The sequence below is a fragment of the Mugil cephalus genome, chromosome 10, assembly GCF_022458985.1.
Source record: "Mugil cephalus isolate CIBA_MC_2020 chromosome 10, CIBA_Mcephalus_1.1, whole genome shotgun sequence".
NCBI classification, from domain to species: Eukaryota; Metazoa; Chordata; class Actinopteri; order Mugiliformes; family Mugilidae; genus Mugil; species Mugil cephalus.
The window spans coordinates 21,081,188-21,106,593 of record NC_061779.1 but is presented as its reverse complement, the minus strand read 5'-3'; the positions used below and the strand labels follow the sequence as shown (position 1 = coordinate 21,106,593).

The window sequence follows — 25,406 nt, the reverse complement described above, 5'->3', positions numbered from 1 at the left end:
GAACGAAGGGATTTATTGATGAGCTGCGGTGCAGGTTTTGGAAAATACTACCACTCAGTTTGAGCAAACATCTCAGTACCGCATCCTCAACCCTACCTGGATTGGTTTAATTTTTGATTGATTCGAGCCTTGTGTGCATGTCTGGCAGGAGAGCGTACACCGGCTACACCGCCTAACAAATCCCACTATAAACAGACAGCGTAAAGCGCGTTCACCACTGCGTCTCAATTGTCCCGTCTGTGTTATCAGCAGAAAGCTTTATGAATCAATGGCTTTCCAGACCGTAGCCTTTGGACGATTCATTTACAATCAGCTCGCCTGCCTCAACAGACGCCATTTCGTTTGCATCGACAATCAGGTGATTCATTTTAGTTTTAGCAGGGACCCTGAGTCACTGTTTGCTGGCGCACGAACAGCACTATGAATTTCAAATGCTTGTTGTTCTGGGTCCACTCTCATTATATTCTAAGGCTGAAAGTGTGCCGATGAACGTCTGGCTCAACACTCATTAAAACAACAGCCAGAATACCCCGACCATGAAATAAATAAATGGTGAACGAGAGGACCTCAGCGATACACAGCAGACCTGTCACTAATTGTTGCTGGGCTGAAGGAGAAGAAGAAAAAGGGGGGTGAAAAAAAACACCTTTTGTTTTGCTGCGGTGCATAAACACAATCTGCCAGAGAAGAGCTTTGGCTGACTCGTGCAGTTCTCATAATGCACCTCTGGTTTTCGATAAAGCACTCATGAGACAGTGTTTTTGTCTGAGCCCTCGCGTGGGAAGAGATAAATCCTAAATGAGAAAACCGAAGTGACTTTGCGCAGGCAGTTTATTCAAGAGTGCACGTTTGAGAGTTATAAATCAGGAACCATGTGGCGGGTAAAAAAAAAAAAAAAAAAAAAAAACAACCCAAAAAAAATAATAAAATCAGACGTTTCTGTTGTTTTTGCTTTTAAGGTAATGTTTCACACTGTTTCTTGTGTCTTTGACACCTTGCTGAAGGTGTGTTTCCACTGCATTGTGAATTCATGAAATACTGTCCTTCCTGTCCGTCTCTGAATTGAGTTCACCTCCATGCACGCCCCATAAAAACAAGTATCTGAAAGAACTATGCCATTTAAAGAAACAAGAACGTCGACCTCAGGTGGAGGTTGTTCTATTATTTAATTTTTCTCCTCGGGTCTTGTTGAACAGAGTGGCGAGATGTGAAATGGTACATATAGAAGTGGGAGGAAAGCCTTGGGAGGCGGAAGTCACGATTCTTGTTTTAATTTGTTCAGTGCTGCCGGATTCCTTGCTTGAACAGAAGTGGCTGTTGTGGTCGAGGAGTGCATTATTAGATGTCCTTGCAACCGATATGAAGTATGTACTCGTCTATTTGTAAAGGAAAATTAAAATGGAAAATGACAGCTTCAGCGTGATGAAGAACATCAAGACAAAGAAAATTGTGTGGACACGTTAGGTGCTAGTGTCGAGACCGGTTATGGCATTTTGAACAATCGTTTTTGTTTTTACTTTGTCAGAATTGAGTTGGATAAATGATGGGCTGATGGGCTGAGAAACTGAAACCCTTTACTCCATGATACTGGAGGTTAAACAACACAAGTACCAGGGGCCTAGTGAGCCATTGATTATGCACCACAGCTTCTCAAATAATAAAACAGATGGAAGAATACTTAACATCTCACAGTGGAAGGAATCTGCCCGTGTGTCTGTTCGTTGCATTTCTCGACAGCCATTCATCTGATCTACTTCACGCTCGGCATGAAGTTGCCATTGGAGCACAGCTTCGAAGTCATGTAAACGAGCTGTGAGGTGTTCTTTTTGTTGTCGTAAATTTGCTTTTTATCTCAGTCCGCCTTGGTCATCAGAACTTATACAACAGTTTTTGATCACTAAAATTCAGACTATTATATAGTACTATAATATAATTTCCATTTGACAGCCCATTGTACATTCTCCGCCTTAGTTCACTGACTGCTTTCTTTTTTTTTATGGCTGTTTAGGAGCAGTTCTCGAGAAATCTGCAAGCTGCAATCGGTGCTTTACGAACTGGCATATTTTAAACCGTCGCTACACTAAACCCTAACAGGGACTGCAAATACCAAGAAATGTGACTGCCGTACTGTATGCATCCATGCATGTATTTTAGAGATGGACCACAGCAGTAATGTCATGTTAAACATGTCTTTGGCATGTCTGCGGAGCAGTTTGGTGTTTTTCAGCTAAACTGAACTAAATACTGTGTTTTTCCTTCCTTCAGCATCTTGCAGCCTTTAATACAAGATGCTGAAGGTTGAACATCACAAAGACCAGGTTCCTGGTGAGCCACTGATTATGCACCACAGCTTCTCGAATAATAAAAAAGACTGATGAATACTTAACATCTTGCCAACAATGGAAGGAATCTGTTCGTTGGATTTCTCGACAGCTGGTTTTTCATTCTGTCTTTCCTATCTTCTATTCAGCCATCAAGACTAGAGTGGATGGCTGGCAAAGAACTTTTCAGTCTGAAAATCATTCCTTTGTAATTACTTGTAGTAAAAATACAGGGCTGTTACCCACAACCCCTGCATTGTTGGAGCTTCCCTTTGCTTCAGTGCGCAACAGCAGTATTCTAAATTGTGTGATCCCAGTGCATTACTGTGGCGTTTTCTGCATCAGGGTCAACCCTCTATCAGCTAATTACAGCTCATTTCCTTTTAAAAGGCATCACTGTGAGCTGTAGGCTCGCCTAAGCGAAGGGGACATTTTCTTCGCCACACTGGGAGGAAAGCCTTTAGATGCCAGTCACAATTAAAGTCAATACGACTCTGAGCCTCTCCCCACACTGTGCCCATCACGCTTCCAAGTGGCTGATAAGTTATAGCTTAAATTATTCATCAGGAAACGAAGGCATGTTTCCATGTTGACTCGCTTAATTAATTGAGGAGCCAGTGCAGCTCGCGGTGTAGTCACTGCTATTGACGATCCATCCCACAGACCTGCATGGAGGAGTCGACGTAGCGGTTGTTCCATAAGGCAACATCAGAGCCCGCTCAAAAAGATAACACACTTACACATCCGAGGCAAGTGACAAATGCACTCGCTTCATCGAAGGGAAAAGATTTACTCACTCACAAATTGAGTGAGAAGAGTAATATGTTAGCCCCCCCTACCCCCAACCCTTCGCAAAAACCATCATTTATCCTCCCTCCACCGCTGAATTAACTTGTGAAGATATTCAGCAGGGGTCTTATGGTGAATTTGCACAATTTTAACGTCTTCACCTTTCAAATGACGGTTCTTCCCCCCATAGCCCTGCGTGAGGACTGCTTTTTCGATTTGCATAAGTACCGTCATTCATAAATTAACACTACGTCCTTCTGAATGCTTATGTGCAGTAGAGGAGGTAAGGGCTTGATTTTCACTCGTGAACGTTTAATTCTGTGCAAAAATGAGGATTATTCGAAAGCCTTTGGAGGTTCTGGAGGGATATGTGGTTTAGTTAGACGGGTTTGTTTCAGATTTTATACGTTCCTCAGCTGTATCTGCAGAACCTTTGCAGAGCACTATAGAACGTATCTCAAATAAAACGTTTAATTTGAGTATTAAAAAAAGAAACAACTGAAGCCGTCAAAGGCGTTTTCAGGGGGCTGCACATTTCTCATTATGAAATGTGCTTTGGATTGATTCTTTCGCAGCTGCCCCTCGATGTAAATTGGATTTAAAAATCGTGCAAAGAAAGCCGCTTCGTGGAGGTGAAGAAGAGATGGGTGATTACATAAGGAAGTGTTTTCATGGCTTTTCATCGAAGGGGCGAAGGGGGGGACCTGTTTACTCGCCTAAGCTCCTTTGCCTTTCACACAATAGATGGTGAATTCATTACAGTAATAACGGCGAGACAGTGTTTCTTCCCAATCAGAAGCTTTATGTCAGAAAAGCAAGTGTTTTATTTATTTATTTTTTTCTTCTTTCAATTTGAGTTGAAAAGACACTGAATGCTGCGGCTTTGCTTCAGAAAAATACAAACCTTTAACTACATGTATCCAAACTGTTGTTAATTGCGGGCTCAAATTACTGTGCGTATCACACTCTGTAGTGCAAACAATCTTCCTCATTTTAATTTTGAAGAATGGGAAAGGTTTGCAATAAAGTTTTAATATAGACTCAGGGACTGTTTTGTGCACTGTATGATCTAAAGCAGCACTAAAGTCGAACATGAACAGCTCACATGAAATAACATTTAACGACCTTGTTTCTACAAGGTTAATTTCGTTGGCAAATTGAATCCTAAAACACCTTTGATTGACAATCGTCTTTGCTTATGTGATTATCTGACTTTGTTGACAACATGATTGCGATGTAATGAAACACGGATTATGTCATCGTGCAACAGCCCGCCCGCATATTTAGGTATCTAGAACATATTTGATATGTTTGCTTGATAAATTCGCTTCACTGATCAATGATTTATCGAAGCGGGATGTGTGGATCAACCAAACAGCTAAGTAAATCATTTATGTAAGAGCAGTCTCTAAGCTTGTATTTATATTCAGTGGAACAAAGTTTGATCTAAAAATTGCATAAAACACTATGACAAGTGCTGCTGACTGGAAAAAAAAGACATATTCTCTTTGGCCCATTGCTTAAAACAGACTCTAAAAAGCACCTCATGGGGCCTTGTTAGTGCTTCCGTCTCTGTCTTCCAAACTAAACTAAACAGAATAGGCCAGGTTCAGCCCACACACTCAAACACTCATCTAGGATCAGTATCCGGTATAAAATATAAAGCCGTGTGACCTTCAGCGGTTATTGTTTCTCCTACATTTATTGCCACGGCTGCAGTGTTTTCAGCTTTGCCTCCGGAGCACAGAAGGTCGCTGTCTCCCGCGGTGTTTCGGCGAAGAGTCCATGTCTAACCGCATGCCCCCTTTGACATAACTGCATCAAGTCTTGACGGCTCTGTCAGCAAGTTGTCCCCAACCCAAAAGATTAGTGAGACTCAAGGTGGGGGCCACAGAATTATGGGAGCAAACAGTACACAAAAATAACACAAGGTCTTCATGTGAACGATCTAGGAAGAATTTTCTCATAAACTTTTTGGGGGAAAAAAGGGAGAGGCTGTTCAAGACGTTTTGTTTGGGAGCTCGGTCTTTCTCTGCGCTCTTTACTTTAGATTTACTTTACTTCAAGATGTTTGTCTGTGTAATGGCAACCTGAATCGTTTTGGTTTCACTTTCAATTTATGCATTTCTTCAACAGGCAGTGGTGTAACGATGTGTGTGTTTTTTTTAATTACTTTGGGATGCTGTAAAAGAAAAAAGTGTGTTCTCATTAGTGTGAGCTGATCTGAGGTTTCCCAAAATCCTGGTTCCACTTAAGAAAAGTCCGACATTCTGTAGGACGCTCGTCTTTGAAAACTCATCTCCTTAAGAAAAGAAGGGAGGGGGAGATAATGGTGATTTTCTGAACAGAGCACTGGAGACAAGGCTAATTAGCTTAATGAGTATCTTATAAGGACACACTCTCCCATACTAGCACCATAACATCCAACTACACGTGTTAAAAAATAAAATAAAATTATAAAAAAAGAAGAAGGAGCCCAAATTAAGAGCCTGGTTGAACTTGGCTGTAATGAAACATGACTTTCAAAGTTTAGACAACCACAGTCATTAGAGCTCTGAACTCTGCACCCATTCTGACACTGACAATGTCATTAGCAACTTGTTTTTATTTATTGCATTTAACTGTCTGTATATTCACTCTCTTATTAGTAAATACAAATAATTCAGTTTGTTTGTTTGTTTGCTTAAATAATGACAAGAACATTTATTACTATCCACTACCACACTAATGGAGCAAAGGTCAGTATAACTTACTGGGAATCAGTCATTACTGTCTGATCTCAAAATTATTTACTTGGTTGATCAGTTAATCATTTATCCTATGAAATGTTACCTGTATTAACAATTAATCTCTAGGGGTTTTAATGCAATTTTGGCCCAGAATTTTACAACACTGCCTCAAAGAAATGATTCAAAGCAGCTAAACGGCAACACAAATACACAGGACAAGGCAATTATGGCTGTGATACTACAGGTCCTTGAGGCAACTTCCAGACTACAAGTCTGGATACTCGGACCATGTTTTTTTAGCGTGAGAGTTGAAAGTTTTATATGCCAATCATCCACCCCAGCCACCTCCTGCTAGCTATAAAGACGATGTCTCTTTGGAGGCTGTTCTTTGATGTGCTGTCAAACCGATTTGCATATTACTAAATAGTGCTTCCAGTGTTCAATTTGCCTGATGTATAGTTAGAGTTAGCGACTCAATTTTAGATTATAGGATTCCCCCATCAGTATGAATTTCTCTCAAAAACTGCTGATGCTTCCACACTAATGATTTCCTTCTATTAACTGTATGCATTGCTCTGTGACGAAATAAGGCATCAGTGACCAAAGGTACTGAAACGATAAATGAACCCTTTGCAAGGTGAAGTTCAGAAGGGACATGTCGACAGGTTTCACGGCAGAGTTTTGTCAGGACAACAGCTGGCCACTGTTGGAAATCTGCACCTTGTTGCACCGAGCAGCTTCTTCGCCTGGATTAGGGCATTGCTGTCCATCTGTCGGGCGTCGGCTTACATTTAAGCCCTGCCATTTCGCAGGTCTAGAGCCAGCCTGCAATCCCAGCAGGCGGCTTAGTTTCTCAATGACACGATGGTAACCTTTCTCTCGAAATTTAGCTAGGCAATTTAGCTAGGCAATACTGTAGCGGTGTGAAAGTGATCTCACTCGTGGAGCTAAAGGTCAGAAATTCTTAGTTAAGATGAATTTAGCCATGTGTTCTGTGTTATAAGTGGAAGCTGCTACATATGGTAGAACTACACTGGTATTGAACCAAGAGGCATTTTAATTGATATTTAATCTCAGCGGTGTGGCCTAATATTTCCCTTTTTCCTCTGAGCCAGATTAGTTTTGACATGATAAAACATGATGGATGAATGTAGATATTTGATACAAATACCATATTGCAATGATAACACGTTACAACAATACAAATTCTGGAATTTGTCAAGGAGGAGACAGTGGAGTAGTGTATACGTTCACAGCAAACAGTTGAGAAAAACTATCAAAGTCATTTAGGTGGCACAGTAAATAAAATTACACTGCTGTATCTGTCCATTCAGGATTAACCTGGCCGCTGATTAAGCAGTAGGCGGAAGAATGAGCTTTAGATGCTTTTAACACTTTGCGCGGCAGATAACGTCACTACCATCTTGCGGATTCCCCATAAGCTTACATGTGTTTAACAATGGTATCAAACTAGGCTCAGGAGTGATGTCTTGTGACAGGCAAATCAAAAGCTTTGGGGAGGTGGTTAAGTCTAAGCACCTATCCCCGCTTATGGCGGATTGTGCTTATTGGGATGAATTTAATGGTGACTGACAGCCTCATTCAAATGCATGCCTTAAGATTTCAGGGAGTGATAGGATGTTGTATGTGAAAGCAACATGGGCAGAAAACATTCGACAACTTACGTCAACTGAGGACATGAACCCTGTTTAATACTCATATAAAATGTCTGAGCTGAGCTGTAATAATATAACAACTGTAGGGGAACTATAGGGGAATTGACAGTGACAATTTTGCTGCTTAAGTTTTATTCATATATATGTACGTCAACAGCAAAGAACAGCAGTTTACAATAAGACTAAATAAGAGTAACCTCTCACAATATACAATAGCTAACCCCCATAAAGTTATTTTTTTTCTAAAGGTACATCTCCCTTTTGATTGTGTATCTGGTTGCCCACTCTTGCTTCTCTATTGTAATGGGAGGACAGAGAACGTGAAGCAAAATCACCAGTGTCCCAGAAGATGCTGGCACAAAGACATTAATCTCAACATCCACTGATCTAGTTATTACTGGTCTTGGACCAGTGGATCCTCATTTAGTGAACGGCGTTGTCTTATTTCTCCAGCATATTCATCCTTTTGAGAGGCACACCCCCTCTCACTTCGCCTCAATTAATGTAATTCTCTGGGAGCTCACTGGAGTGCTGATTGGAATGAAGACCAGGCATTCACACTACATGCCTGCGAGGGAACGATAACGCCAGATCATTAACAAAACAGAGCTGTAAATGTTTACTCGTGGATGGCATTCTTCATCTTAATGCGTCCCTGCCTGTCCACATTTTTCCTCAACATTTGCTGCGGAAGCCATGTGCCACATATAGTTTCAAGCTAGTATATCGTCTAAGAAACATTTGGATTTCAAAAGGTTTTTCTCATTATTTTTCTTTCATAAAATTTGATATGATGAAGTATTATTGAGTAATCGAGTGCAGTGCTGTTTTATGGGGATGTGTACCTTGAGAAGAGGAGTGGAAGGACTTGTTAAAATGGCTGCCTAGGGTATATAACCTGCTGAAGCTGCAGTCACAGAGCTTTACCTACAGGAATTATGGTTTGATCATTTACCTGATTGGGTTTTAGTGTCATTGGTAATAGAGTTGGACATAATAGCATCTCACTGACTTATATCCAGGGTATGATGACCACATGATAGAGTCTGACAGATGGATCCGAACCTGTGATAAGACCATCTCTTCTTCTTAGGTGCCGTAGCAACTCACCACTCACAGCACTCAACCCTGACTTGATCAATGTGGGTTAAGATATAAGAATGATTACATGTGGCAGCACGGCAAGCCATGGTGCCGGTCCCTGATCTCAGACATACTCTCATCTGAGCCTGTTTTGACATCACTTGATTACAGTTGGTATCATCAAATCCCCCATCTGAACCTTGACCTCAGAGGGAATAAAATGAAATTGAGCAAAGTAAATCTAACCCATAAACCCCCCCTTTCATGATGAGTTTGATATCCAGTTGTCTATTGGTTCACTGGAGAATAGCAGTTATTAGTGGTGACCACAATGGTTGTGACATGTCACCCCATAATTAACTGTCAACCATGATATCACAGATTCTATTCCCTTTTCTCTACAGTCTCAATCTGTCACGTGTGATATGGTCTATCGGATCTAGTGAACCACGAAAGTGTGCTTTATCCTTTGGAGACCGTTTGGAGATGCTCCATGCGGCCCGATTGAAAATCGACTTAAAAGACGAATTTAGAACAAGACATTAAACTATGTACCACTGGCAAAGTTCTATGTGTGGTGAAAATGGCCATCTCACACAGACAGGATTCCCCTAGAGACATGTCTTAAGATGACTGCAGATTAGATGCAAAGGAATTCGGTTCTTTTTTCGGCATTTTCTCTTGTCTGATTAGCAGCCCTTCCTCATTGCTGGAAATAACTACTTTAATGAAACCTGAATAATACTGGCCCTTTTAACCAACTAATATCTCTTAACCACTGCAAATTATACCATTAATGATGTTCAGTTGGCTGTATAATGTCCTTGGTAATGTCTTCATTTTTTTTTCATGTAACTGGGAATTCTGTTAATTGCATTGTTGGTGGAAGGGAGTCACACTAACAGATGGCACTGAAATTAAATATGGTTTGTTTTTTGCTGTTAAATCCTGTATTTATCTCTCTGAATTCAACTCCCTGGTGGTGCGTGGTCTATATTTTATCCTAAGAGATTGCGTGAGCCTACTGTCAACCACAGCACATACATCACATCTGCCACCATCCATCTTTAACTGTGTCTTCTTGCTGCGCCTGCTCCACCCCCCGCTGTTTGAACTGCAGATTCAGACTTGAAGTAGAAAGAAATCTGTATAGGATGAAAGAAAAACACGTTATGGTACCAGAACAAACACAGATGTGCTCGGCATATGTGTCTGTGACGCAGCGTGACATAGATTAGTGAAAAATGCGGTTAATTCCACTTGAAGCTGTGCCCCTTCACTTTAAATCAGGCCGATAGCATTGACTGATTGATGGTCTGCAACGTGTGCTGCGGAAATGCTGTTCAGCATCCCATAGCCAACACAATGGGGGTGTAGAGCAAGATATATGGAGATTATTAAAATGTTTTGCCTTTTTATTTTGTTGCTAGGGTCAGTACAAATACTTGTTCTTCTATATCACTGATAGGGGTGGTAGAATTTGTTGCACTCCCTGGAACTACTTTCATGTAAAATACCTTTTGAAGATCTGTGTAGAAAAGTGAAAGATGTGAAGTCAAAGTTGTGAGCACTCAATTATGCAAGCACATACCTTACTCCAGGCAACCTCTATTCATCTTTAGTCTGCCCATGAATATTGCAGCAGGATTCATATTCTGTTCTGCTAGCGTTTGTGTCACATAAGAATACCGTTCTTGTAACACTTGTGAATGTTGAAATAACCAGCTGTTGGAAGAGGAGCAGAGTGCCCAAAAGGAAGTGCTTTAAAGAAGTTCAGACTGTTGCCATCCCCCTCCTTTACATGTAGTGGGAAATTGCAGTATCAAGCAGAAAACGACAATTTTGATCGTTCCATCATTCAGTGACTTTAAACCTTACACACCTGTGTGTGTGTTTCAGTTAGTGTATATTAGTGTGTTCTTCAGACTGTGCTGAATTTCCCCCTAAAATCTATTTTTAAGAAATTGAAATTGTCATTCTGTAATTTTCTAATAAAACTTTACCTTTTCTCTGCATCTCCCCAGGTAACCGATAAGATGGCGGCCGGGGAAGCGACTGGGCACAGCTACCTGGTGGCTTGCTGGCAGCCCATTCTGATCCTGATGCTGGGCACCGTGCTGTCTGGCTCCACCACAGGCTGTCCATCCCGCTGTGAGTGCAATGTTCCAGAGCGCTCCGTGATGTGCCACCGCAAGAAGCTCATGACAGTTCCTGAGGGCATTCCTGCTGAAACAAGACTGCTGGACCTCAGCAAAAATCGCATTAGAACCATTAACCCAGACGAGTTTGCCAACTTTCCGAACCTTGAACACCTGGAGCTCAGTGAAAACACGATCGCCACAATTGAACCCGGAGCATTCAACAACCTTTATGGCTTGCGGACATTGGGGCTGCGTAGCAACAAGCTTAAGCTGATTCAGCTTGGTGTCTTCACAGGTCTGAGCAATCTCACACAGCTGGACATAAGTGAGAACAAGATTGTCATCCTGTTGGACTACATGTTCCAGGATTTGTACAACCTCCGGTCATTAGAGGTGGGTGATAATGACCTGGTTTTCATCTCCCACCGGGCGTTCCATGGCCTAAGTAGCCTTGAGCACCTGAGTCTTGAGAAGTGCAACTTGTCCTCTGTGCCAACAGAGGCTTTTACCCACCTCCACAGTTTGATCACTCTAAGGCTGCGCCACCTCAATATCAATGCCATACGGGATTATTCTTTTAAACGGCTCTACCGGCTGAAAGTGTTGGAAATAGCCAATTGGCCATATTTGGATACTATGACCCCAAATTGCTTGTATGGATTAAATCTCACCTCTCTGACCATTGCTAATGCCAACTTGACCACAATTCCTTACGTAGCCTTGCGGCACTTGGTTTATTTGCGGTTTCTTAATCTTTCATACAACCCTATCCACACCATTGAGGGGAATAAGCTCCATGATCTTCTGCGTCTGCAGGAGTTTCACCTGGTTGGGGGCAGGCTGGCAATGATTGAGCCATACTCTTTCCGTGGTCTAAACTACCTGAAAATTCTCAATGTGTCTGGGAACTCTCTTAGCACTTTAGAGGAGTCTGCATTCCATTCAGTTGGTAACCTGGAGACCCTTGCTTTGTATGATAACCCCCTGGCCTGTGACTGCCGACTTTTATGGGTTTTCCGACGACGCTGGAGACTGAACTTCAACAGGCAGCAGCCCACCTGTGCCTCTCCTGAGTTTGTCCAAGGCAAAGAGTTCAAGGACTTCCCGGATGTTCTGCAACCAAACTACTTCACGTGTCGCAAGTCTAGGATTAGGGATCGCAAAGCCCAGCAAAAATTTGTCGATGAGGGAGCCATTGTTCATTTTGCTTGCCAAGCAGATGGAGATCCTGCTCCTGTGATAATGTGGCTCTCTCCACAGAAAAAGTTTATCACCACCAAGACGATTGGAAGGCTCTCTGTGCTACCAGATGGCACCCTTGAGGTGCGTTATGCCCAGATTCAAGATAATGGCACATACGTGTGTATAGCTAGCAACGCAGGTGGAAACGACACCTCTCTTGCTCACTTACACATTCATAGCTACTCCCCTGACTGGCCACACCAGCCCAACAAGACCTTTGCCTTCATATCCAACCAGCCGACAGAAACTGGTGCTAACGGTACAAGGGCCAATGTCCCTTTCCCATTTGATATAAAGACACTGATCATTGCGACCACAATGGGCTTTATCTCTTTTCTGGGCGTCGTCCTGTTTTGCTTGGTACTGCTCTTCCTTTGGAGCAGAGGTAAAGGCAACACTAAGCACAACATCGAGATCGAGTATGTGCCACGGAAATCGGACGCTGGCATGAGCAGCAGCACAGTGGATGCTCCTCGCAAGTTTAACATGAAAATGATTTAACCTGTGGAATTGATTAATATTGAACTTAAATATAAGACAAATGGAAAAGAAGACATTTTCTTTTCTCTCCTACAAACCTGTGGATCCTGGTCTGTTAACATAGAGTAATATGTTTTTTCCTCACTGATGGACTCCTTGACTTTCAAAAGTGAGCGGGAATGAAACCACACCTAGTGTTACAGGGCATTGGTGGTTTCTAAATGGCCTGTGGGGGGCACTGATTGAAAGGCAGATTTGTCATAAGCAGTTCATATTCCTATGGATTTTTAGTGGGAAAAATATATTGAAAACAACAACACTTCAAACAGCCAGAGTACGAGGGGCATATCATATTTGTTTTGTTTTTTTCTGTCAGTATTTTTTTTTATTTATTTTTTTTACTGTTGTTTATTTCCAAGGTTAGACGTCCTGTGATGAATGAGATTTGTATGGGTTGATGAGCACATTTATACAAAGGCTGTTACATTTCAAGTATATCTTCATTACATGATGTATCTTCAGTACATCAGTGTTACAATTGTGAATGCTGTGTGCTACATTTTATCTCTTTTTACTTTCACACAGTCATGATTTTTCTGTGGCTCATCAAATGTATATGTGTTTCACAATACAACACTCATGTTGAAAGGTTAAGTCCCACTAATTGTAGAATATGCAATGAATTCTACAATGAGAAATTCTTGGAAATACTGACCTGCCAGTGATAAAACACAATGTAAATGTCAGCTACTTCATACCAGAGAAAGTACACTTAATAAGGGGTATGGCCAAACAGATCACACTGGGCATTAAGTAACCTCAATGACTGAAGGCAAAGACAAAAATTAGTGAAACTGGCAGATTGTTCATGTTTTACTATTAAAACCAGTTCTCTGCTGTAAAATATCAGCACCAGTTTGTAAGGACAGTTGGATTTTTAGAAAAACATTTGCAACAATATTTAGTATTGAAAAGAAGCATAAAATCATGTTGTTAAATGTGTCTCTTAATATAAGATTTTAGCAGTGCTAAACGCTCTACTATCCTAGTCGTAGTCCTTTGAGCACAGCATCTGATATCAGTGTCAATCAGCCCTAATTTTCAGATAGAATGGAGTTCGTACATATGGACTAAGGGCACGAAACAGAAAGAAGTGTGAGATGTTGTTGATATAATACTTTGTGACTACAAAAGATGCAGCATCTATTCTGCAGTTTAGTCATCAAATAGAAAGGTTGGCCTCAGTACCTTGATAATAAAAGCGCTTAACCCCGACCTTTCAAACTGCATTTCAAACACTCTTATGTAATGGTATTATTTTTTGCTCAACATGATTGTGGGGGATAAAAGTTGTGGTGCTCACGTTTTTTGGTAACAATGTGCTCCTCAAGCTGTAGAATATTTCTGTCATTGTTTTTTTTTTCTGTAATTTTTAAAAAAGAGAAATTAATGCTTTATTCATGATGATACCCCCTCTTTCCTCATCAAAGCCATGGAAATATGACCTTCCAGGATCATTTACAGGTTTTCTTTCCCTCAAAAATGTGCATTGTTTGTCAGTGGGGGAAAGAACTGCTGCACATTCTGCTCCCGGTTTGTCGTGCATATGAGACATGAGGTTTCGGCCTTACCTTTCCAAGTACACACTGTGGACAGCTGGGCTTTGCAAAAGTGTGTGAGGATAAAGGATAAGTTATTTATGATGGATGACATGACAGATAACGACACCGTAATGGCTGGAAGTATGGACTGAATACGCAGATGGTTGGAGTGACACAGATGGTTTCACCCATGGAGCAATCTGAAGCAGCTTTGGTGTAATCCGTTTTGCATAAAGGAAAAAAAAAAACACTGGATATGGCTCATGGTTCTCCCTCTTGCTGATTATGAATGCTCTCTTTGTTTAAAGTGTGGCTACTGTACCTAGCCTTTTTTTTGTCCCGAGTGAACCCGGGATTCTGTTTTTTGTTTTTTGTTGTTCTTTCATTTTTATTTTGACCCTGGACTATATTGAAGATGTAGTCCAAGCCAACTTTTTACAAAAAAAAAAGATATTAAAAAAGAAATCTATGGAAAATACATTCAAATTGTTCTGTGCAATAAAGGTAATATGCAGATTTTTTTTTTAATTAACAAAATTTTGTTGATGTTGAATTGTTGAGAATATGGTATGTTGTATTAAACAATCTATGGACTTTTTTAAACAAGTGATGCTTCTATCTTGATTTTAAAGTTTCGGTTAGTAAGGACCTGACTGTCTAATTAGTGGGGTTTAGACCAAACACAGTGCGCAGCAGTGATTACTTTTCGGGCTGTGAATATGCTTTCTTTTCTTTTTTCTTAAAGGACCAGTCTGTCGGATTTAACGGCCTCTAGTGGTGATATTTCAAACTGCAGAAAACTCAACAGTCCCTCTAGGAGAAGGTCTCTAGGGCCAGTGTTTGATTCTTCTGTATTGGGCTATTGTGGAAATAGGGTGGTTAAACATGGTTGTCACAGTGGAAGAGGAAAAGCTCATTGTCACCTGACAAAAACTGACAGGTGATTTTACACAAATGAAAACATGGTGGACCTAAATAAAATAAAGCAAAATTTATTTTAATGTTTATATAGTGAAGCACAGGCTAAATTCTAGCTGATGGTAACACTTTCCAGTATCAGTGACCAAATGAGCAAGAAAACGTTGGATGTCTCTGATTGATTACCTCATTAAATGATGATTGAGATGGCAAGGTAATTTACCATTATATGTTTCACCACTAATTACTTGTTTACAGGGGAAATGGTAGTTCACATGTTCAATTGCCTGGCCTCTAAACGTTAATTAACCACCATTAGTGAGGGACCACAGGCATTATGATATGTATCGGGAATATTATCAATTTGCTCTGCACATTTGTAATTTTAAAGAGACAATGATGGTAAAGTCATTAGTTAGGGAACTTCAAAATGAAACAAAAATAAGTCACTGAATAACAGTTTTATTCTGGGATGTCTCTTAGCGAAACATGAGCAAATTAGGTTACCCTTTGAAGGTTATGGGAAATGACCAGGGATACGACTAGGACAGCCTAGTTTCATGAAACACGACGCTGCACTGCCTTGAGTTTGGATGTCTGTGCCATTCCTTTTTATTCCACATCCTTACTGCCTTGGTTAGGACTCTGCGGGGACTTAAGACATTCTTTTTATTTCCCCCCCCCCTCAAGCTGTATCAAAGCAGGCTCATTTATCTTCTGACTTGAAAACAGACAACCAGAATAGAGGAGGAGAGAAGCTATTCTTGAGGCCTCTTCGCCCCAGGGAGTAATGGAGACATCCATTGTTTTCATTCCTCACATATTAGATCTGTGCTTAAAATTCTAGGTCAGGAACAGGCTGATGGATTCTGACACCGCGCGACAAGTCGCCTCTCCTCAACTGAGCATGAAAATACAGACACACCTCTGGGTTTTCCTTGCACTCATCCAAACCATAAGCCTAACAGCATCTGGGAAACACTGTGTAAAGAACACAAGGTTGGGAATTTGCTGTTGGCGTCACTTCTGTCACAGAGTAGCAGTAAAACAAAAAGAAAGCCACTTGTGATTTATATTTAGATGTGGAAACTTAACTCACAGCAGGTCGGCTGTTTCTCATATCCACATCATATCCACATCAAAGGAGCCAATTTAAACCCTATTTAGGTGTATGTGCTTCCGCATTGTACCTACTGCATGTTAATTCACTTGTTTCAGTCGAACTATATACAAACTTTAACACTCCTGTTTATTCTGTGAAATTACAACTAATCCCAGAAATCTACTGATAAAATAAGCACAAACAGATGTAAAACCAAGAGTGCTTTTCATTTAATTCAAAATGCCTTACTTGCGTCTAATTGAAAACGCTTACATCTTAATCAGTGTAATTAGGGAACGGCACCAAACAGAATGTGGTCTGTGTTAGAACTACTGCTGCACTGTTGCACGTCTCCAGTTATGAGTCTTTGCCAAGCAACAAATTGATGTTACAATTGTTGATTATAATGTTGTGAGCAGACATCAACAACCCTTTGAATCAGCTAACTTCAAGAGATCCAACAGTAAATAAATTGTTGAGAGTGAAGCTGTATACACATAAATTATACATACGGTTTTGTGTGCGTTTTGAACACTTCATCGGTTTGTATGCTGCTTATAAAATGTCCCATATTTGCGGTTATAAAAGTTCAAGACTCCTGCAACACTAGTAATATGTGGAGCAGCTTTATAAGACCTAATAGAGACCGGCCTAATAAAGTTGTTCCATACACTACAAGGGCTGCTGGAGTATTGACCAACTATTCGTCTTCCGCTCACCGTGGTAGTAGGTGAAGACACGCCAGAAATATATTTTCTTTGTATAGTTGAATAAGTTGAATTCATTTTGAATTAAGATTAAATATTATCTCTCAAAACAGTACACATATTCACAATAGAAAAGATCTCAGATATTAATGGGGCTTTTGAAGGACCACACCTGCATACATGCAGTTCCAAGCTATCTGAAAACCTCTCAGGTGTCAGTAATCTACATTTCAAATAATTACGAGTTAATATCCTGAAGCATCGAGATCCACTAATCTGCTCCATTCATCACTTAACAGGACCGCTGTCAGATCCTTTGATTCCACACAATGTGAAGTCTTAAAATATGTAACATGTATAATATTATACATATTATTATATATAAGAGACTGCTTTGTTGAATTTAATGTGTTTGTTACAAAATTACATAAAACATTTTATTTATTTTTTTTAAAGCGCAGCACAAAGATGCGAGGGGACGATTTCAGCTTAGAGGGATAAAGCTTATCACGCTTAACTCAGAATGCTGTGGTTTGCTGAGTTTATTGCTTCGCTGTTGTAAAACTTCATCTGCCGCAGATTGTAATTTTCACGCATCATTAAGGCAAAATGGGATATAGCCGCAAACAACAATTTTCAAAAAAACATGACGGTAACTCTGAAAGCCACAATTTCCCAGAAAGTCACACATGACCGTTTTTGTCCCCCTTTAAGTAATCATTTCATTCTTCTGTGATAACAGTTTACATTATTACCTGTCTGGCAGAAGTAGGCGTCACAGAACTGACACATTTTAAAGGTGGCTCATTTTTCGCAAAATCTGTTCTTTCCAGTAAAATGTACTTTTTTTGCTGAGACATTGGCTCACATTTATTCTGTGAGTAGCCGTATACCCAGACAGTTTGAACCAGTTTTTAATGCACTTACATAATTTGCCTTCTCAGTCATTTCCAGAACATCATGTGCAGATCATTGCACGGGTCTTAATGTTCTGGAAAAAGGGGTCAAAATAGGAACGAGAGCAGGATTAAATAAAAATACCAGCAATCCTCAGCCTGAGGTTGGAGGGCTTGTTATTCATGTACTCACCAATAAATATGTGCTATAACTTTACCATGAAACTAAACCTTGCATCAAAACATACAGTCTGTTACTGTATGTTTTGATACAAAATGTTAACCCTACACCCTACTAGTTTAGCACATTGTTATGTTGTTATGTTCTCATTTTATCAAATATATAAAATAAAGAAGAAAAAACATACATAAGGATACACAAGATTTCATCTGATGTTAAGCAGTTACACTGAAATTCTATGGTACTTGCAGTATAGTCTGAACTGATTAAATCATATGCCTATTTATTAAACTGCTGATCCATATCCATGGACAAACATTTATTTTTTTTGTGTCAGAGAGTAGAATGGAAAGAACTGCATGTATGAAAATTTGTCATTTTAATTGTCGCTATCTTCTGCGTCTGCGAGAGTCCACCTCAGAAGGTCGATGGTTGTGTTCCAGTCACATACACATCCCGTCGTCCAAGACACTAAGGTTCGTTTACAAAGTGGGACTATAACATTTTATTGTTTCCATTTCTTATATGTGGTCAAGGCACCCAAGGTACTGCAGATTAAATACTGTACATCACTCATGTTTGGTGTCATGAAAAAAAACACTAATCTCTGCATCAGTTCAGTTACATTTTCTGTCAATTTCATCAAATCCCATAAGACCAGGCTGATATTCTAGACACATGCAACATGACAGATGTATGAAGTGTGCAGACAGCCTCAACCTTAGTAAAGTGCTGCTTTTAGTGTTTCCCACACATCCACGCTGATACCGGTTTAAAAGGAAACATCGTATTCTAGCTTTAATGTGAACACAGCTGGTCATGACTAATTCCTACTTTTTACCAAAGTCCCCGGGCAAAGCATTTTACGGCTCTTCTAAGGAAACCGGACACACAAAAACAAAGTGTCTCATCTTGTTTGGGTGAAAGTCAGAATCAAAGTGGCAAAACCTTTTGTTCGGGACTGAGCGGTAGAGTGTTGGTTCCTGGGGGCTGTTGACTGAACTTGGCTTCTAGAATAGTTGGGAAGCGAGACACAGCACTTTGTCTTGTTACAGACTCCCATGACTGAAGGATGAAGCACACCCTGTCGTACGAGCCAGACAGTGGCAGCCCTGGTTTATCTCTTTGTTAGCTGGGACACATCTTGACTGATAAAGAGCCAAGTCCTCTATTAACTTGTCCTGCACATCCTGAAGATCATTTATTGGACAATTCCCAGGTGAAAAGAACCACAGCGGCCTCATTCGCGCAGCAGATATGAATGTGAAAACCTCCGCACTACTGTAGTGAATCATTTCTGAAAAAGAAGCCTCGAAAAAGAATTATGGTTACCAACTCCCTATACATTTTCTCAAAATATCCCCTGTAATTACCGTTAGAATTGTGCACAAGACGATCTCCTTGTGGTGGGTATTCTATTTATATTTGCCACATAATATTCAGAATATTCATATTTATTTAAAATGTTTTAAGTTGAATAGTGGGTGAGACTTTGATCCTGCTGAGTTCAGGGGTTTATGTCTGGTGTGGCTCCCATGAGGAGACTTAGCTTGGGCTTTGATGTTGAGCTGAGAGTTCTGCATAGTCAATAAACACTGAGCCCTGAGCCCCGCTGCTAAAAGAAAAAAAAACGAAACAACAAAAAACACCTGATTCCCAATCAACCCACCCCCGACACTGTTACTCACATTTGACTGCTATGCCATTGTTTTACTGTCTTGGCTAGCTCGTGATTTTCAAGCATGGACCAGGATGGCGTCCAAGAAGGCAATCTGTGGCACAGCCCACGTCTCTGTGGGCGACTCATTCTACCCTTCTTATTTATTTAACAACCCCATGAAAGAGTCATGAGCTCCCAATTCAAAAAAAAAAAAAAAATATATGACAGCCAAAAGGCTGCATCTGTCTGCCATTAAAACCATCTTTTTGGCAGCCTGCTAATGTACACTCACAAATGATACTGAGCCGATGCTTTGTGCTCACTTTACGTGGCAGTGAATTGTTTGCAGGAAGATGTAGTACCAAGGTGATCTGGGCAATTATTATCAAGGTAAATAGGCGAGGAGGTAAAGGGGCCAATCCATCCCGTAATTCCGTTGTATTTCCAATTTCCACGCACAAGTCCTGAAAATGTCACAGTGAAATAATTGAGAGCTCAGCTGCTATATCACCTTGAAGTGGGTAACCATTCTGTGAATAATTTCTGCCTACTTGCCTCAAGGACAGCGGGCTGCTGAAATTTGATGGGGAAGCTGAGGCAGGTGCCATTGCGCGATAGACGATGTGATCTGATTCAAACAGCACCGTGAGGCTGCTGCTCCCATTTGTCAGCATTGTACCAAGATATCTGCAGGTGAGTGTGTGTTTCATTTTTCATTATTTTCATCCACCTGCCTTCTGCTACTCTGTTTTTCTCTGCCTGGGTAGTCCTTCAGAGTGCCATCATGTTATCTCTGGGATGTTAGAGGTTCATCATACTGTACATGAACACTGCAACAGAAGATTGCAGAAGCACTTGAAGAAGTAAAATTAGAGATGCCAACCATCCGGTTTTATTTATTTATTTAGAAGCTCTTTAGTAATTATAAGTTGGGTTCACATGGAGACTTTTTTTTCTCATTTCGGTTGAAGGTTTCAGGTGAGCTGTGTACATGTGAGGTGATGTATGTACCAATACTTTTAATGGTAACGGCCGTTTTACAGACATGTGACAGATCGATGAAAACATCTTCTTCTTCTTCCTTTGAATGGCGGTTGGCAAATAGTGTGGATCTGGATAATCTAAATCCTATAAAATAATTCTGTGACTGATCGCTCATCTAATCAGCAGTGGTTGCTATTGCTCTTACATTTGTGTTCTTAAAGCAACACCTTGATTCGGAAAGCTTGTGGGGTGTTTTTTAGCCTTATAGTAGCCGGTCTTCACTGTTTTGCAGAGGTTCTGATTTGGTTCCGCACTTCGGTCTATCCCGGCTTCAATTAATTTTTGACGGATCTTCTTAGGCAGTTTAATATTTCTATTTTTTCTGTCGTCTAAGCGTGCAATAATGTCTTAGTTCTTTCAGAGTTGTTATTAAAAATAAGCTCTCCGCAGCGCCGCAGACTAGTTGAGGAAATGTCACTGGAACGTCACTGTGCATTTACTCTTTAAGACAGAGCATGTGCAGACAGAACAGAGCTTGACTCCATTCTGATTCACCATTTACTTTCGATCAGTTTTGTAAAAGGAATACTCCGTTTGAGGTGTTTATATGGAGCATTTTCATTCAGGCTTCTAAACCGATTGTAATCGGAATATTTGGCTCCATGTAAACCCAGCTATAGTGAAACAGCTTTCAAGGGAAACATTAAGAATGGTGAAAATGAATGGTGAAAACTAGCATATTGACTTTCACATCCTTAGTTCCAACTGCCTTGATAGGCTTAGTAGTGCTTCCCTAGCCTGGCAGAGCCTGGTAACACAACATTTGGATTTAATTATGGGGCATGTTTCAACCAAACACTGCACCCAATTTGATTGTTCTACCACCAATCAGAGCCTTTTTTCTTTTGCAAACAAATTCCGCTCAGTCCGCTCATGTGTGCACTGTTAAAGCCCACCCGAACGATTTGATTTGATTGCCCAGGCAGGTTTTTTCTCAGAGCATTATCAGTTCCCAACAGAACAACTGTAGACCTGCTTTCTGCCACAAATATGGCTGGCCTCAAGGTTAGTGCTTCCCTAACCCTAACCACAATTATATGTACTATTAGAGGGGGAAAAAAATCAGCAGCTATTAAATAATAGTAAATAATCAGCTAGATAATTCAGCATCGCATTAGTATCATCTTTAAGTTTAGTCTGGGCTAGTTTTATCAAATATTTTATCATTTTAATGTGCAATATATTTAGCAATAACCAAATACCCATTTCCTCTCAGGGTTCAATAGTATTAATTAAGTTGTTCTGAGTCCTTAGGTAACCTTCTCATCTTAAGACAATTCCACAAAGCCACAGGTTTCAACACTATCGAATTAGTCTCACCCAATTGATCAACTGAACTTATTGACTGGTGTTCACTAACTAATGTTCCCAGGTGGATTAAAGTCCCAGAATAGACAGGAAGAGCAATAATCAACTCAAAGGCCGCTTTGGAGATGTTTGAGTGTCTTGGCCTTTACTCACTGCAAACTGTGCTCCACTGGTCCTGAGGGAAACAGGATCAAATATCTGACCTCTGACCAGATACAGTTAGTCATATATATTATGACTTAAGGACAAAAGGGTATTTCCAAACTATTTATACACAACAATACGTCATATATAAAATCAGATGCAGTATGCACAAAAATCCTGATGAAACTACAAATACCTATATATTATGTAATGCTGGAAGTGCTTGAATCGCTCAGGGCATGTACTCCAGAAAGAAATAGTTCCCAAAACACAGCTGAGCCCAATTAAACGCATGCTTTCCAAATTGAACAAACGTTCAGACATTAAAAATAATGATGGTCCATGTTAAAAATCCTGTCATGATTGTGATCAGCTGTGCTAGAGGTTAGAGGTGGGTATCGGCGTCATCACATAGAACTCTATACTGACTGATGTTAATTACAGGCTATTCTAAAAAAAAAAAAGTAGACATATTCAAAATCACTTATATTTGACAGCACCATAATTAATCTATTGAGTGTGCTACATCACATAGAACAATTTCCTGAGGCAGACACTAATTTTCTATTGCAGTAATAACTGTATGACAGGGTAACTTTAGAATATCAATGGATATCTTCAAGTTCCAATGTTGAAATGTTCAGGCAGACTTAACAACACGGAAAGGAACCGTGATCAATCCGGTTGTTCTACGGGACCCAAATCCCTTGGAGTTATATAGTGTAGATGTCAAAAAGCACTTGAATGCCCTGGGGATCAGCCATTGGCAAGGCACCTCATACCGTAGCTACGGAGCTTTTTGAGATTTTTCGCCAATCTCGCTGCATGAGCCCACAGAAGAATTGCCTCTCATTCACTGGGATGGAAATGCCCAACTTTGCTCTTCTTTCAGTTATGTAAAAGAAGTAACAAGGAGAGGGATGAGGTTGAGAAAACCATGTCTCTCTCACATTGCACCACAGAGGAGAGCCCCTGGGATGCTTCAATTGTCTTATTACAGAGAACCCTGAAATACTTTTATTTTCCTTTATTTCCGACGTTCAATCACAGCCTGATTTTGGAATTACATCTTTTTTTCTTACCAAAATCACATCAATACATCATACAGGGGTTTTACAAATGAACTAAATGACAAGGAGTGAAGAGAATAATTCATCATGAGTTTTCAAAACAAAGCATTACTCTCCAGTAGTCACTGATGACATGAAGTAATATTTACCCACATGTATGAATGACAGCTGAAATTCCAGGACATATATAAAGTCTTAGAACGTAACAATAAAGCAGCCAAATCAGTTAAATAACTCCTTTATGTGATTTTATATTCACAAGTTATTAAATCTAAATCTAAATCTAAATCTAAATTAAATTATCTTTGTGTGTCTGCATAGGATTCTTTCCATGTGCACTGGCTTGATCTCACATTCAAAGGACATGTGGTTACATGTGGCTGTCTGTTGATTCCAAACTGAGCAAGTGTGAAAGGTTGTTAGCCTTCCTGAGTCAGCTGCAGTGGCCAAGAAAGTCCAAATACAAACAGGTGAGCAAATTAAGAAAATGTCCGTTTGTCCATACATCATATCCATACACAAATATTCTCAATGCAAATACTCACGACAGCAAACACAGCACAAGTGAAAATGTTTCATAGGGAGCCCAACGAAGTGAGATTTGTATGAGTCAAAAAACCCCTGGGACACACTTGCTGTTCAAAGCTTTATGAATTTTGTGGTTGCTGATGTTTGCTGCTCATCTATTAGACATGAGCTCAAATTCAAATCCTCGCGTTTCGTTTAGTTATTTTTTTTTTTTTTTGTAATTTTCATGTCGTGATTGCAGCATGAGTTGCTCATTATTATTAGTTTGCCAGTTCAAATCATCTGGCGACATACGCAATTAATCTGTGAATTTATGGTATTTATGAAAACATAAATGTGTTCAGACCCTTTAAATAGTGAAACACAATTGTGTATTTCGTCTGATTATTTGCAGTGGTAGGCTAATGAGCAAAAGACTTATGAGGAACCATGCAATTAGGATGTTAAAAAATAACTACAAAGTTCATCAAGGTTAGCAAGATCATTCCCTAGTCCATTACTGGGACGCATCGCTGGGACACATACAGTGTAAAAATTAAAATCATAACTGCTCCAAAACAATGACTAATAACCGTGCAGAGGCATCTACATTTGCTTTTCTTCTGTGTATGAGTCTAAGATGGAATGAATGAATCTACAAAATGAATGAATGGCAAACATGGCATTGATTGTCATGCAAACAAATAGGGGATGACAAGATATAACAATTTGATCACGGTTTGTGCAAACTGAAAAGGGAAAAGATAAGTTAGTCACAGTGAAAATGTATCTCCAACCAATAACCGAAAGTGCATTTACATGAGAGACAGTACAGCCTGCACTGAGGTTTCTATGGAGGCACAAAGGCAGCCTTGGCAGGTTGGTTCTGCAAAGTTGCACAAACACAATGGAAGTCCCTCACCGGTGAGAAAGCTCAATCCAGTACAAAGACTGAATGGCCCTTTCTTCTATTTCACATAATTGATTTTTTTTTTGCAGTTTGCATCTTTAAAAGGGACAACATTAGGTGTAAAACTAGCTGAACTCGTTGAGCGTTTGCGTCAAACGCCTGTGACACCGGTTGATTTGCATTATGTTTGTGCGGCGTGTGGGTGCGATTATGGATAGCGCATATGCAGCTTTCTACACGACTGAGCAAAGATGCACATATTTTGTTTGTTTAATCTCTATTTGTCCAGAGAGGAGATGCCTGAACACTTCTGTTCTTATTCAGGAACAGCCTGACTAATTTCATTTTAGTAGATTACAGCGGCATCTGCAAGCGGCCTACACCCAGTCGTCTGCTGTCGCAAAAACTTTCAAACAATCTGAAGAAACTTGTTGTTTCGGTTGCTGTTGCCCCCGCCACTTTATATTTTATGTGAGATTTGAGGAACCACCTGGTGTTGTCACCTGAAAATACAGACTGGGTGCCACAAGAAGTCTAATCATTTAATAGTAGCAGCTGCTCCGAAACCTCCTTTTCCAGTTGGGACTTGGGCTACACTTATGACAAAAGATACCACTGGAAAGTAATATTCTTTAGACTCATAACAAACGAATTGTATTCATACCAGCTATATAGACAAATTTATGATTTAGCTGTTTTTCATGGTGTACCAAATTACACACACTGCTCATGGGCATCTAAACTACTGTTGAGATGCCTTTGGGCCTTCCCCAGGCTCAGTTGTTTTAGCGAATCTGCTCAGCGGTAAAGCGAGGATGTTTGCGTGCGAAGCACGAGTGAGCCCACAACAATCACTGTGTGGGAAACGAAAAAAAGTTTTTAAAAAACTGGAGCTTA

General features: G+C 40.2%; 1 protein-coding gene across 3 annotated transcripts in view; it reads left to right on the top strand.

Moving 5' to 3' along the window:
* Positions 1-14,665, top strand: part of lingo1a (leucine rich repeat and Ig domain containing 1a) — a 121,452-nt gene extending 106,787 nt beyond the window's left edge. For all 3 annotated transcript variants that reach the window (XM_047596991.1, XM_047596990.1, XM_047596989.1), the window contains one exon: positions 10,623-14,665. In XM_047596991.1, the coding sequence (XP_047452947.1) occupies positions 10,635-12,482 (1,848 nt within the window). In that variant the 5' untranslated portion in view covers positions 10,623-10,634 and the 3' untranslated portion in view covers positions 12,483-14,665. The remainder of the gene's footprint in view (positions 1-10,622) is intronic.
* The last annotated feature ends 10,741 nt before the right edge of the window (positions 14,666-25,406 follow it).